Raw genomic sequence first — 15,508 nt, 5'->3', positions numbered from 1 at the left:
CTGTCTTCTCTCCATTCACATTAGATCAACTCTCAGCAAAGGGGTTGGGGTTAACTAGTGACTCTAAAGCCCTCTACTCCTTGTATCTGTCTGTGTCCCAGGAGGGCAACCGGAGGAGGATGACCGGTAAGATTCAGACCAGCAACGTGACCAACAAGAATGACCCGCGCTCCCTCAACTCCAGAGTCTTCATCGGCAACCTCAACACCGCCATCGTCAAGAAGACCGACATCGAGGTCATCTTCGCCAAGTATGGCAGGATCGTAGGCTGCTCCGTTCACAAGGGCTTCGCCTTCGTCCAGTACATCAGCGAGAGGAATGCTCGCGCCGCCGTGGCCGGAGAAAACGCACGTATCATCGCTGGACAGCCGCTCGGTGAGTTGCCATTTAGATTTTCCCTGGTTTTTCATGTGAGCATCAGATTTTCTTTCAGTGTTGAGTTAATTGTTTTGACCTCTTTTAGCCATCATATAGCCAGGAAATGGCTTGGTAAACTTGGACATTTGGTTTCAAGTGCATTATGCATCTGTACTCATTGCCATTGAACACAGCAATAGTTTTAATATAGACTGTGCTATTTTAGAGTAATGGACTGTATGTCCCTCATGGGGACCCATCATGCCTGAGACGTCTTTTAGGCTTGTTTAGATGCTCTCAGGTTCTCGAGGTTGAAGAGTATGTATGTCGTGCTGTTCTCAGGAAAGGGGACCTGCTGAATCCATTAGTTTAAGTAGTAGCATATGTCAACACAGTTAGAATGTGGCTCACTAAAGTATGTCAAGTTCCTTTAAGAGTTCCTGTGGCTAAAACCACTAAAGGAAAGCACAGGCCTGTTTTCTTTTTGGAACAATTCAGGCAGTAGCTACCTCTTTGTTCACTCTGTTTCAAAAATGTTTTCTTTCAACTGAATATGACCTTGGTTGACACACTGCAATGCTACTTTCAGGGTTATTTTGCTGTGCCAAGGTTTGCATTTAAAACCCTTTCTGTGACTCTAGATCTATGGATTTTGAGTAGGTGAGCCTCTAAACGGCAGCCATTTTGGTTCTCACCTTTTAAAATGTCTTCAGTGTGTTCCCTCAGGAGACATAAAGATAAATTACAGATGCGCTGCAGCAGTACACCGTCTAACTGAAATCCCTGACCTCTCTTGGGACCACTACTTTTAACAAGGAGGTGCTACAGATAACTTACCCTTTAACTGCAGTCTCATTATCCAATTGACCTGCTTTCAGAAAAGTTGTTTTGTTTTTGCAATGTAAATCTGTGGCACAAAGCATCAGCTCTCTATACATAATGCAGAGTATAGCCAAGAGACCACTATTAAAACTAGCCCATTTGGTTAGATGTAATTGCATGCAAGGGCAGTGAGAGTGCGTCAAAGAGAGAGAAAAAGTATAAGATAAAAAGGAGAGAAATGATGGTGTTGTGGAGAGAGGAAGCAAGAGAGAGAAAGCGAGAGAGAGACAGAGAGAGAGAGTGATGTGAGAGAGAGAGAGAGAGAGAGAGAGAGAGAGAGAGAGAGAGAGAGAGAGAGAGAGAGAGAGAGAGAGAGAGAGAGAGAGAGAGAGAGAGAGAGAGAGAGAGAGAGAGAGAGAGAGAGAGAGAAAGAAAGAAAGAAAGAGGGAGAGAGAGATCCTCCCAAGCCCCTTATATAATCTTCCAGCAACACACAGGTCTGTTGGTTATTACATGAGTGATAGCTGGCTAGATGACTGATGATGGCTAATGCACTGAAATTTTAGGCCTCTCACTTGCCGTTTCTGTGTTAGCCTGAACTTGTGCATTCAGAATGTAAACAGAACAGACAGAACCATTGGCTAATGGAATCCAGTCAGGGAGATAGATACCATCGCCAAGCCTCTATTACGCCAAGCTCCATCTTTCTCTCTCTGCAGTCATGGCGAGTGTCCTGGAGAGCCCTGCCGGATGTTACATATTTATACTATCCGACATTGCTTTACGATAAGCAACTTGAATATAAATATTTATTTTCATAAAGCCACTCGCTTTGCGGTTACCTGAAGACGCACACAGCCTCAGGCTGTTTTCTATTTACAAACCCCATATCAGAATACAAATGTTGAAGCTATTCAGCGTTCAATAACTCTGTCACTAGCTCTACTTTGGTGATTCTGTCACTGAAGACCCATTAGTAGAGAAGGAGACAGAGATTAATCTCAGGCATACTGTTGTGTGTTTATGGAACTACCTGAAGTGCTGTGGGTCCGACAAGGCAGTATGTGGTTGTTTTTTGGGTGTTACATAAAGACCAACATTACTACATATTTCTCCTAACTTTCCCAAATTTCACAGGTTTTCCAGAAATCCCGGTTGGACGATTCCCAGATTTTCTTCTTATTACTTCCAGATTTTGGGGAATCTTCTACCTGAGATTTCTAGTAAACCTACAGGAATTACAGGAAATTTGCAACCCTAATGATGACCCGTTTTGTCACAAGGTTATCATGATACATTGCTTACCAAATCATCTAAAATCATCTAAAATCATCTAAAGTGACAGGAAATTTAGATTTTTGCAGATGACACTGCATTTCTTGTGTTCTACTGCTCTCTGCTCTTTCTACCTACCTTATGAGTGGTAGTGCATGGTATTTTCATCACTTCCCAAAGGTCATCGAAATGATCACTCAATCGACAAATCATGTGGCAGAGTAATGTTTGGAAACACATCCCCGATTGACAATTATGAATATTCATTCTCATTCTCCTGGACTGATATGCTTTAATAACATTGTGTAGAGTTGTGAATGTGCAGTACAATTATATATCGAGGACCGGCTCTCCCAAATGGACTACTGCTGAACCTGTTCTCCCTCTCCATAAATTCTCATGAAATGAAATTGTGCTGTTAAGCCTGTCAGTTGCTTGTGGCCTAAACACCATGGTGAAAATAGTAATATAAGTGTGATGTGCCATTGTAAATCTTGCAAAAAAGGAGAGAGTTGCAACCCACTACTAGCGTTATGGCATTGGAAGGTCAATTGTCATTGTCTAGCATTAGGGGTTATGGCATTTGTCATGTCTTGCAGGCTATTTGATGCCTATTTTAACAACCACACTACCCTTCTCCTTCTCATTCAGTTCATGTTGTTAGAGTATTCCTCCCCTTTGGCTGATGGCTGTGTGGAAGTTTCCCGTTGGCACCATAACGACAGCTAACATTCATGCCACCATAGCGCATCATCTGAGATGACAGTTCCCTTACCTCACCCTTCATTGGGCTGCCATGGTTACGTAACTTTAGAGACTGACTCGCAGCCCTGAGCCATCCCAGCATGCAGTGTACCCTTCCATGTGTCAGCACAGTGCAGTGTCCAAATCCACATATGCTCAACGAGAGGAACTCCAGGAGGTCCTGAGGATGACACAACATGCTTCACCTACATTTCTGCCCGCAGCACTGCAACCTCAGAATAGAAAACGGCCAGAGAAAATAAAAGCTTTTGTCTTGGAGAGATGTTTACTGGACTCTTGCTGCAAGTAGACCTGAAAATAAATTGAATTAGCATTCCATCTATAATTCATCAAAACATACGCCCTCATTTGATATTTATATAGATTTGTCATATGTTTGAGATGGCTGATCTTGTGCTTCCTTACTGAATCCATAAATTGACCAGTAGCATTCTCAGCTTAGTTTTCCCCTGTTTCTAGTGTTGTTTGTTATAAGACTTACTGCATTGTGGAAGTTCTTGAGAGCTTAATTGAGATTGTACGGTATATCCTTGACAGGATCAGTGCAAAGGTATGCGAACCGGTATTGGATATGATGCTGCCCAGCTTGCTGACCAGGTTGGAGTTGGTTTAGTTTTCCCTCTTGACTACTACAGCATCTTCCCTTATTGTAGGGTTTGGTCAATGGGCAGGCGGTTTTATAACGACTGTGAGTTCCATACACTGTAAAAACAAATGTTTAGGATCTGAACACATAACTAAACACTCTAATATAACGCTTTTTAAACGTGTCAAGGCATTTTGAATTTCAATTAAAAAAAATATGTCACAGTGTTTAGAACTGTTTATTTGCATGTGGGTTTAAAAAACTAAACACATGGGGTGTTGTTTTAACACTGTGGTGTTTAAAGCTGTATTTGCATATTTCCCAGCATGCATTTCCGGTGCCTGTGTGTGGTACCCACCCATAATTGTGTTATTCAGTGACAGACATATGGTTATTGCATTCAATATTTTAATTTGTTGAGGGCTTTCACAAGTGGTTGCTTAAGTAAATGCATTTTAATTAAAAGGTTATGATTAATGACTTTATATTACACATGGCATAAGGCCTTTAGATATGGCCTAGTTATCCACAACATTGTGGTCTGAAAATCTTGGCTCGTGAGTCTCATCAGACCTCAATGTCACTATATGATTCTTTGTGAAATTATTAATTCCTATCAAAATACAGCCAGAAAGACAATAGCCAAGAATTTGACTATTTTATCACCCACAACCTAAAATCAGAATGACTGCTATGGTGAAGGACTTAACAGATAAAACTACCGAAACCTAAACTGGAACAACAATCTCAGTAACGGGTTCAATTAGTTTATAAAATGTCAATTATTTATCTTGTGTAGTATAAGATCAATGAATTATTAAATGTGTATACTGTAGATATTATAACAAACTATTCAAAAAAAATCCAATAGTGCGTGACTGCATCCCGCAATTCCATTGGTTCCTCCATGAACACCCCCTCCCCTCGAGTATCCCATTGGTTCCTGCATGTACAAGGCAAAGCAAGACAAAGGAGCTGATCGTGAACTACAGGAAAAGGCGGGCCGAACAGGCCCCCATTAACATTGACGTGCTGTTGTGGAGTGGGTCGAGAGTTTCAAGTTCCTTGAGGTCCACATCACCAACAAACTATCATGAGCCAAACACACCAAGACAGTCATGAAGAGGACACGACAAAACCTTTTCCCCTCAGGAGACTGAAAATATTTGGCATGGGTCCCCAGATCCTCAAAAGGTTCTACAGATGCACCATCGAGAGCATCCTGACCGGTTGCATCACCGCCTGGTATGGCAACTACTCAGCATCTGACCGTAAAGCGCTACAGAGGGTAGTACGTATGGCCCAGTACATTACAGGGGCCAAGGTTACTGCCATCCAGGACCTATATAATAGGCGGTGTCAGAGGAAAGCCCATAAAATTGTCAGAGACTCCAGTCACCCAAGTCATAGACTGTTTTCTCTGCTACCGCATGGCAAGCGGTACCGGAGCGCCAAGTCTAGGACCTAATGGCTCCTTAACAGCTTCTACCCCCAAGCCATAAGACTGCTGAACACTTAATCAAATAGCCACCAGACTATTTACATTGACCCCCCCCCCCCTCCATTTGTTTTGTACACTGCTGCTACTCACTGTTTATTATCTATGCATAGTAACTTCACCCCTACCTACATATAGTTTATTTGGTAAATATTTTCTTAACTCTTCTTGAACTTCAATGTTGGTTAAGGGCATGTAAGTAAGCCTTTCACGGTAAGGTCTACACTTGTTGTATTTGGCGCATGTGACAAATAAAAGTTGATTTGATTTTGATTAACGCAACCCCTCGAGCACTCCATTGGGTTCTGCATTAACGGAAATAACTACACAGTAGAGTAACAACAACACCACGCAATTGAAAAGATTTATTGAATCAAATGTCCTATTCAGTTGTGTTGAAATGTAGGCGACAGAGGTTCCTAACACTGAAATAAAAGGCATGGAAGTCACATCATTTTCTAATGACCAAATACACTCTAAACAGGACGATGGGAAAGTAGACATGAGTGTTTAAAGTCATTAGTGTTCAAACATTAGTGTTTTCCTGGTTGGAAACTGCTTGGAAAAAGTTGACTTTCATTTTTAATTCATGTGATAACACTTATTTTCAAATCTAAATGCCTGATATTTACATTTTAAACACTGACGTTTAGGTTATAAAGATGTCACATGTTTCATGGTTTTACAGTGTACCCAGATGTTCTGGAGGAAAAAAATGATAATCATTGATTGACTCATTTCTATCTTGATGGTGGTAAAGAGAATATTATGAACAGAAATATTGTTTGGTACCTCCCCTGTGTCTTGTAGTGTTTGTTGTAACTGTGTTTAGTGTTTGTGAGCCTGGTGGCAGCAGGAGTGTGTGGCTGGCAAGGAGAGATGGAGACACTGGTAGAGAAGACTGATAGGATAACACAACATGCTGTTAGACTGGCCGGGTATAAAGAGTCCTGAGCCTCCAGCTCCAAATCGAGAGAGGAGGAGAGGAAGAGAAAGGGAGAAAATAGAGAGAGCGTACAAACATTTCCAGAGAGACTCGTCATTCATTTTTTTTTCTGTTTCCCCCTTTTAAATCTATGGCGAGAAATGAACAACAGAAATGTGAGTCCAACAGAAATGTATTCACACATCACAAACAATAAATGTTGATATGATGTTGTGTAACCTCCGATCATCCAACAGTGCAACTCTATATCACCTGCTGCCATCCAAAGCTCTAACCCAAGGTGCAATGGCCAATATGTGGCCCATAATGTATGCACACCTTGTGTGCACTTCACCTGAACAGTAGAGGGGCTTCTGCTATTATATTACAGCCGTAATGAGCACAGTGAAGGGTAATGAATGATGGATCACACCTATCGCTGTGTCTCCAAATGGAATTGGCAAGAGTTAGGCACATACATAACAAAGTGATTTAGATGCAAAATCCATCCTAAGCGGATTACAGTGGCAGCGACTCCGCAATCAATCGTCATTTTGGGCCAACATGATGCATGGCAAGTAGAAACACACGTAGAAAATAACCAGTGGAGTGGAGGGTGGAAGGAAGGGAACGAGGGAGGGAGGGAACGAGGGGGAGGGAGGGAGGGAGGGAGGGCCTCTTCCAAACTCTACATAGTATCTGTGTCTGCCTCTGTAATCTCTCTTTCTCTCTTGCTCTCTTTCTTCATTCCACTCTCCCACCTGTCTGTGCCACATTGCTTTTGGAACAGAAAGGAAAGGTCACACCATCTCTTCATAAAATGGCAGCTTATCCATCTCCTCCATTCAAATAAATCATTCAGTCCCACAATCTTACACACTACCATAGTCAGCACATTTAGTCAAATGTTGAACCTGAAAAGGTCCAAATGTCCCTATGGATGCTGAACAAAAGAACAGCATGGAGCTTTGAAATGATTTAAGAATAAGCTTCAGAGGCTAGTATGTAACCAGTGATGGCAGATACTGTATTAGGCGATCACTTGATATACATAGGTGTACGATAGTTTCCATGAATCAACAGAAGCCACAGGATTTTCTGATTTGGGGGTCTATTCAATCCGTATTGCAGAAGTTCAGCGTTACAGCGTAATTTAAATTTCAAGGCCATGTTCCCACGTTAGCGGAGACTGCATTGACGGTAAACGCTGCATATGTCGGCTCAGTTGGAAATGACCTTTACATTTCCTTTGTGCAATCTATAATGCTTCAGTGATACAGATTGAATAGAGCCCTTGATCTTCAAGGTTACGCCAAGGAAACATGAGGACGTTTCAGTCAGGGGTGTGCAATGCTGTTTCACTGTGGCCCTCACCTATAGCCCTCACAAAGTTGTGAGGACCATAGTTAAGCAGCATTGCACAACCCCTGACTGAATGGAGTTCCGTGGGGATTGTAGTATGGAACTAGAAAGGCCAATCCTTCCTGATCCACTGGACTGAGCTTTGCCAGGACTAACCCCATAAGACCCACTCTCTGTCTTTTATGTCCCTGCGTTTGGTTCTGAGGCTTCGACTCTGTGTAGTGTGCGCGTGTGTGTGTGTGTGTGTGGGAGGGAGGGAGGGAGGACATGAAGGAGGTTTCTACTATTTGCTCTCCTCCAGAGGAAAAAAATAAGGAATTTAAGACACCTCACTGGAATGATAATTTCAAAACAACTCTCTCGTTCTCACACACACGCACACACAAACTTGTCTGTATAGTAGAGAGTCCTTGTGGGTGATTAAAATGCACCCTGACTGTCTGTCTGCTCTCTCATTAATCACACACTGACACACTGAGGTGGACTCACAGTGTGATCACAGTGTGTGAATATACGCTGTGTTCTCATCACACTACTCCACACAGCTATTATGATGAATATTCACCTGAAAGAGCTCCACGTAGAACCATAACACTTAATATACAGCATGTAAGAACACTGTGACCATAATGCTGTAAGCAGTGTGTCTTCAGCGGGATACTGCGTACACAAGGCTGAATATACAGCAGAAAATGGGAACTGCACAGGGATCCTATTCTGTATATAATAGGATAATAATTTGGAAGATACAGCACACAGTGTGCTTTGAGAGAGAGAGAGAGAGAGAGAGAGAGAGAGAGAGAGAGAGAGAGAGAGAGAGAGAGAGAGAGATAGGGAGAAAGAGAGAGGGAGGGAGAGAGAGAGAGAAAGAGGGGGGGGGCTTGGCAGGTCTATTAAAGCTCTGTGTGCTGTGACTCTGATTCACTGCTCAGCTTTTCCAGCCTCCTGAACCTAGATTTCTAATCACAGAATTAGCAGTGTTTGTCCTGCCAACATGCAGCCTATAATCCATCTCACTTTGCCCAGGCTGTGCTTCTGTATAGCCCCATGGAGAGGTGTGTGTGTGTGTTTGTGTGTGCGCGTGCTTCTGAGTCTTTGTTGGCCAGCAATGACCACAGCAGGGCTGAATCCACTCAGTTAAACATCTCTCTCTCTCTTTTTTATCTTTTTCTCGCTTTCCCTCATACACTGTAAACCCCAAGGCATTTTGAACTCAAAGTCAATGAAAAGTCATTATTACTTCAAATGTTCATGTGATACGGACTCAAAATTAAATGAGAAGTCCCTTTATGCTCTACTGCAGGTAGATTTGTTTTATAATAGTTTTTAATATCTGTGTTTTTGCATGTCCGTAAAGAAATTGATTGATTGATCTTATGCCACACATTAATAACATACATTTTTCTGCTGAAATGGTTGTTCCAGTTTAAATGGCTTAGGTCGTCTCCTCACACTGTTCCTAACCCTGGCAGTCATTATGAATGCAAGGTTGCGGGTGAATACAAATGTCAACTGCTGGATATCCTAACTCTGGCTCGATTCCAATATGAATTACACTTCACTTTGCAAGCAAGCAAGCAAGCATAATGTGACTTTTCGGTAGGGGTGCAAAATTCTGATACATTTCCCAGGTTTTCGAGAAATCCCTGTTCGAATATTCCTGGATATCCTTCAACCAGAATTTTTGGAAAATTTGGGAAATTTGGGAAAGTTACTGGAATTTTGCAACCCTACTTCAGGCCTGAAGTGAGTTTTAGGCCGACCTTCCCAAATTCCCGGAGATGTTCTAGCCTCTTCAGTGAGGCGCCAGGCAGCCTGGGAGTCCTGCCGGAGAGAAACGAAGACGCTGGCAGAGAGGCGGACGTGCATACTACTCACAAATATTCAATCATTAGTGAATAAACTTGACGAACTCAGAGCGAGGATCTCCTTCTGGAGGGACATCAGATTCTTCAACATACTCTGTTTTCTGAGACTTGGCTTTCCCCCGACATCCAAATGGATTATATGTAACCAGCGAGTTTTACAGTTCATCGAGCAGACAGGAAGAGTGCTCTCTCTGACAAGAACAAAGGCAGTGGGGTCTCCTTTAGGACCAATAATAAGTAATGCAATGGGGGAAACGTACAGGAACTCCCGACTTGGAATACTTGGTCATCAAATGTTGCTCTTTTTACCTTCCGTGAGAGTTCTCAGGGATTATTGCCACAGCTGTGTACATCCCTCCCCAAGCCGACACAAAACATGCTCTCTAGGATCTTCATTGGACAATGAACAAAATGGGTATTGCGTACCTGGAGCCAGCATGAATTATTTTGGGGGACTTTAACCAAAGTAATTTAAAGCCCTCTCCTGTCCTTCTTTCGGCATATCAGACCACGACTCTATTTTGCTTCTCCCCACCTACAAACAAAGACTCAATAGGGACTTTCCGGTGGTCAGATCTGCGCAACTAAGACTGTTTTGATCACGTGGACTGGAATATGTTCCAGGTCACTTCTGGCGATAACATCATTGAATACGTCAACTCAGTCACTGGAGTCATAAAAAAATACACAGAAATACCCAAATCAAAAGAAGTGGATTGACGGCAGCCCTTTCGGAAAATTGAAGGAGAGAGATGCTGCTTATAAACACCGAAAAGTGACAGAGGACAAGCGTATGGTTAATCAGTACAAACATGATCTACGCAGATTGATCAAGGTGGCGAGACAGTATAGGGACAAAGTGGAGGAGCAATTTAGTGAGTCATACACGAGGCATATGTGGCAGGGGCCTCTAACAATCACAGATCCCTAGCCGCACCCTCAAGCATGTGCAGACCAGCTAGCTGATGTGTTTTCTGAGGTTTTTAATCTCTCTCTTGCTCAGGCCGTTATCCCGACCTGCTTCAAGATGTCCACTATCATCCCCATTTACAAAAAATGTAAGCTAAATGAACTGAATGACTACTGACCTGTAGCACTCCCTTCTGTCATCATGAAGTTCTTCGAGATGCTAGTCAAAGACCACATGACCTTCTCATGCCCGATGTTGCCTGCTCCCGACTCCCTCCAATTTGTCTACCGCCCAACAGATCCACGGACGACACAATCACCATTGCACTGCACACTGCCTTGACCTACCTGGACAAAAGGAATACCATACTCCTCCCTATGCAACTCGGCCTAAACTTCCTGACGAGCCATCCCCAGGTGGTGAAGGTAGGCAACATCACCTCCTCCACACTGATCCTCAACATTTCCCCACAAGGCTGCGTCCTTAGTCCCCTCCTGTACTCCCTGTATACCCACGACTGTGTGGCTTCACACAGTTCCAACTCCATCATCAAGTTCGCTGATGACATGAATGTAGTAAGCCTGATTACCAACAATGATGACATGGACTACAGAGAGGAGGTATGCACTCTTGAATTTCAGCAAAGCAAAGGACCTGATTGTGGACTTCAGGAGGAACCAGGCTAGGCACGCCCCCATCCTCATCAATGGGGCCACCGTGGACATGGTCAAAAATGTCAAGTTCCTTGGCATACATATCTCAGAGGAGCTGAAATGGTCAAGCCATACAGACACTGTGGTGAAGAAGGCACAACAGTGACTCTTCAACCTCAGGAGACTGAAGAAATTTTGCCTATCCCCAAGTGACAGTGTTCTCAGTGTTTTACACGAGCACCATCGAAAATCATACTGCCAGGTTTCATCACAGCCTGGTATAGCAACTCCACCGCTGGTGACCACAAGGCTCTACAGAGGGTGGTACGCTCAGCCAAACACATCATTGGATGCATACCAGTTTTCCTCTATGGACAAGTATCCTTGTTTACACACTTCAGCACTTTTAACTGCAGCAACTCTATAGAATTTTTAACTAGTTGTATATGCAGTACCAGTCAAAAGTTTGGGCACACCTACTCATTCAAGGGCTTTTATTTATTTTGACTATTTTCTACATTGTAGAATAATAGTGAAGACATCAAAACTATGAAAAAGCACATATGGAATCAATTAGTAACCAAAAAAGTGTTAATCAAATCAAAATATATTATATATTTGAGATTATTCAAAGTAGCCACCCTTTGCCTTGATGACAGCTTTACACACTCTTGGCATTCTCTCAACCAGCTTCACCTGGAGTGCTTTTCCAAGGAGTTCCCACATATGCTGAGCACTGCTTTTCCTTCACTCTGCGGTCCAACTCATCCCAAACCATCTCAGTTGGTTTGAGGTCAGGTCATCTGATGCAGCACTCCATCACTCTCCTTCTTGGTCAAATAGCCCTTACACAGCCTGGAGGTGTGTTGAGTCATTGTCCTGATAAAAACAAATGATAGTCCCACTTTTTTTTTTTTTTTCCGGGTTGGAGCGAGCGGTCGCATCCGCATTTCGCTCCGCAGGTAGTATAACTTTTTCATTACATTTCTTTACATTTCATTATAGCACAACGGTTTGTTTTGTCTAATCTTAGCAATTTCTTCTTAGCTAGCTACATAGCCGTCTTTGTATCAAAGATAAGTGCGTAATTATCGTATTTCGCCGTCCTAACGTAGTCTTCACTAGCCAGCTAGCTAACGTCCACCGATTAGCTGCACTGTAGAACTATTACACTCAACTGAACGACTTGATTAGTGTAGTGTTAGCTAGCTACATAGCTGTCTTTGCTGTCTTCGTATCCAAGATAATTGTGTAGTTTAGAGTGTGTAGTCTTAGAGTGATTATCTTAATTTACCGAGGTTAGCTAGCCAGCTATTTGTCGTCCTTAACGTAGGAGACTCTGCTAGCTAGCCAACAGCTAGCCAACAGCTAGCCAACAGCTAGCCGACAGCTAGCCAACAGCTAGCCAACGTCTACCGAATAGACTCACAACCCGGTCGCATTCACAGGTAGTATCACATTTTCATTTAATTTCATTACAGTACAACGGTTTGAGTTGTAGCTACATAGCTAGCTACATAGCCGTCTTTGTATCAAAGATAATTGGTGTAGTCTAGAGCGATTTTCTAGGTTAGCTAGCCAGCTATTCTAGGTTAGCTAGCCAGCTATTGTCGTTTTTTTAACGCAACATAACGTAAACAACACTGCTAGCTAGCCAGCTAGCCACCGAATAGCAGCACTGTCGAAACTATTACACTCAACGGAACGACTTGATTAGTGTAGTGTCAACAATGCACCCACTGCCAGCTAGCCTACTTCAGCAGTACTGTATCATTTTAATCATTTTAGTCAATAAGATTCTTGCTACGTAAGCTTAACTTTCTGAACATTCGAGACGTGTAGTCCACTTGTCATTCCAATCTCCTTTGCATTAGCGTAGCCTCTTCTGTAGCCTGTCAACTATGTGTCTGTCTATCCCTGTTCTCTCCTCTCTGCACAGACCATACAAACGCTCCACACCGCGTGGCCGCGGCCACCCTAATCTGGTGGTCCCAGCGCGCACGACCCACGTGGAGTTCCAGGTCTCCGGTAGCCTCTGGCATGCCGATCTGCGGCCAACAAGGCAGAGTTCATCTCAGCCTATGCCTCCCTCCAGTCCCTCGACTCCTTGGCACTGACGGAAACATGGATCACCACAGACAACACTGCTACTCCTACTACTCTCTCTTCGTCCGCCCACGTGTTCTCGCACACCCCGAGAGCTTCTGGTCAGCGGGGTGGTGGCGCCGGGATCCTCATCTCTCCCAAGTGGTCATTCTCTCTTTCTCCCCTTACCCATCTGTCTATCGCCTCCTTTGAATTCCATGCTGTCACAGTTACCAGCCCTTTCAAGCATAACATCCTTATCATTTATCGCCCTCCAGGTTCCCTCGGAGAGTTCATCAATGGGCTTGATGCCTTGATAAGCTCCTTTCCTGAGGACGGCTCACCTCTCACAGTTCTGGGCGACTTTAACCTCCCCACGTCTACCTTTGACTCATTCCTCTCTGCCTCCTTCTTTCCACTCCTCTCCTCTTTTGACCTCACCCTCTCACCTTCCCCCCTACTCACAAGGCAGGCAATACGCTCGACCTCATCTTTACTAGATGCTGTTCTTCCACTAACCTCATTGCAACTCCCCTCCAAGTCTCCGACCACTACCTTGTATCCTTTTCCCTCTCGCTCTCATCCAACACCTCCCACACTGCCCCTACTCGGATGGTATCGCGCCGTCCCAACCTTCGCTCTCTCTTCCCCGCTACTCTCTCCTCTTCCATCCTATCATCTCTTCCCTCTGCTCAAACCTTCTCCAACCTATCTCCTGAATCTGCCTCCTCAACCCTCCTCTCCTCCCTCTCTGCATCCTTTGACTCTCTATGTCCCCTATCCTCCAGGCCGGCTCGGTCCTCCCCTCCCACTCCGTGGCTCGATGACTCATTGCGAGCTCACAGAACAGGGCTCCGGGCAGCCGAGCGGAAATGGAGGAAAACTCGCCTCCCTGCGGACCTGGCATCCTTTCACTCCCTCCTCTCTACATTTTCCTCCTCTGTCTCTGCTGCCAAAGCCACTTTCTACCGCTCTAAATTCCAAGCATCTGCCTCTAACCCTAGGAAGCTCTTTGCCACCTTCTCCTCCCTCCTGAATCCTCCTCCCCCTCCCCCCTCCTCCCTCTCTGCAGATGACTTTGTCAACCATTTTGAAAAGAAGGTCGACGACATCCGATCCTCGTTTGCTAAGTCAAACGACACCGCTGGTTCTGCTCACACTGCCCTACCCTGTGCTCTGACCTCTTTCTCCCTCTCTCTCCAGATGAAATCTCGCGTCTTGTGACGGCCGGCCGCCCAACAACCTGCCCGCTTGACCCTATCCCCTCCTCTCTTCTCCAGACCATTTCTCCAGACCATTTCTGGAGACCTTCTCCCTTACCTCACCTCGCTCATCAACTCATCCCTGACCGCTCATCCGTCTTCAAGAGAGCGAGAGTTGCACCCCTTCTGAAAAACCTACACTCGATCCCTCCGATGTCAACAATTACAGACCAGTATACCTTCTTTCTTTTCTCTCCAAAACTCTTGAACGTGCCGTCCTTGGCCAGCTCTCCCACTATCTCTCTCTGAATGACCTTCTTGATCCAAATCAGTCAGGTTTCTAGACTAGTCATTCAACTGAGACTGCTCTCCTCTGTATCACGGAGGCGCTCCGCACTGCTAAAGCTAACTCTCTCTCCTCTGCTCTCATCCTTCTAGATCTATCGGCTGCCTTCGATACTGTGAACCATCAGATCCTCCTCTCCACCCTCTCCGAGTTGGGCATCTCCGGCGCGGCCCACGCTTGGATTGCGTCCTACCTGACAGGTCGCTCCTACCAGGTGGCGTGGCGAGAATCTGTCTCCTCACCACGCGCTCTCACCACTGGTGTCCCCCAGGGCTCTGTTCTAGGCCCTCTCCTATTCTCGCTATACACCAAGTCACTTGGCTCTGTCATAACCTCACATGGTCTCTCCTATCATTGCTATGCAGACGACACACAATTAATCTTCTCCTTTCCCCCTTCTGATGACCAGGTGGCGAATCGCATCTCTGCATGTCTGGCAGACATATCAGTGTGGATGACGGATCACCACCTCAAGCTGAACCTCGGCAAGACGGAGCTGCTCTTCCTCCCGGGGAAGGACTGCCCGTTCCATGATCTCGCCATCACGGTTGACAACTCCATTGTGTCCTCCTCCCAAAGCGCTAAGAACCTTGGCGTGATCCTGGACAACACCCTGTCGTTCTCAACCAACATCAAGGCGGTGGCCCGTTCCTGTAGGTTCATGCTCTACAACATCCGCAGAGTACGACCCTGCCTCACACAGGAAGCGGCGCAGGTCCTAATCCAGGCACTTGTCATCTCCCGTCTGGATTACTGCAACTCGCTGTTGGCTGGGCTCCCTGCCTGTGCCATTAAACCCCTTCAACTCATCCAGAACGCCGCAGTCCGTCTGGTGTTCAACCTTCCCAAGTTCT

At 44.8% G+C, this 15,508-nt stretch overlaps 1 protein-coding gene across 4 annotated transcripts in view; it reads left to right on the top strand.

Moving 5' to 3' along the window:
• LOC124039730 (RNA-binding Raly-like protein) overlaps window positions 1-15,508 on the top strand; it is a 156,616-nt gene that overhangs the window by 67,380 nt on the left and 73,728 nt on the right. For all 4 annotated transcript variants that reach the window (XM_046356016.1, XM_046356015.1, XM_046356014.1 and 1 more), the window contains exon 2: window positions 102-375. In XM_046356016.1, the coding sequence (XP_046211972.1) occupies window positions 120-375 (256 nt within the window). In that variant the 5' untranslated portion in view covers window positions 102-119. The remainder of the gene's footprint in view (window positions 1-101; window positions 376-15,508) is intronic.

Source organism: Oncorhynchus gorbuscha, linkage group LG07 (assembly GCF_021184085.1).
Source record: "Oncorhynchus gorbuscha isolate QuinsamMale2020 ecotype Even-year linkage group LG07, OgorEven_v1.0, whole genome shotgun sequence".
NCBI lineage: Eukaryota > Metazoa > Chordata > Actinopteri > Salmoniformes > Salmonidae > Oncorhynchus > Oncorhynchus gorbuscha.
The sequence above is the reverse complement of the archived record's forward strand: the minus strand, read 5'-3'. Positions and strand labels throughout refer to the sequence as shown.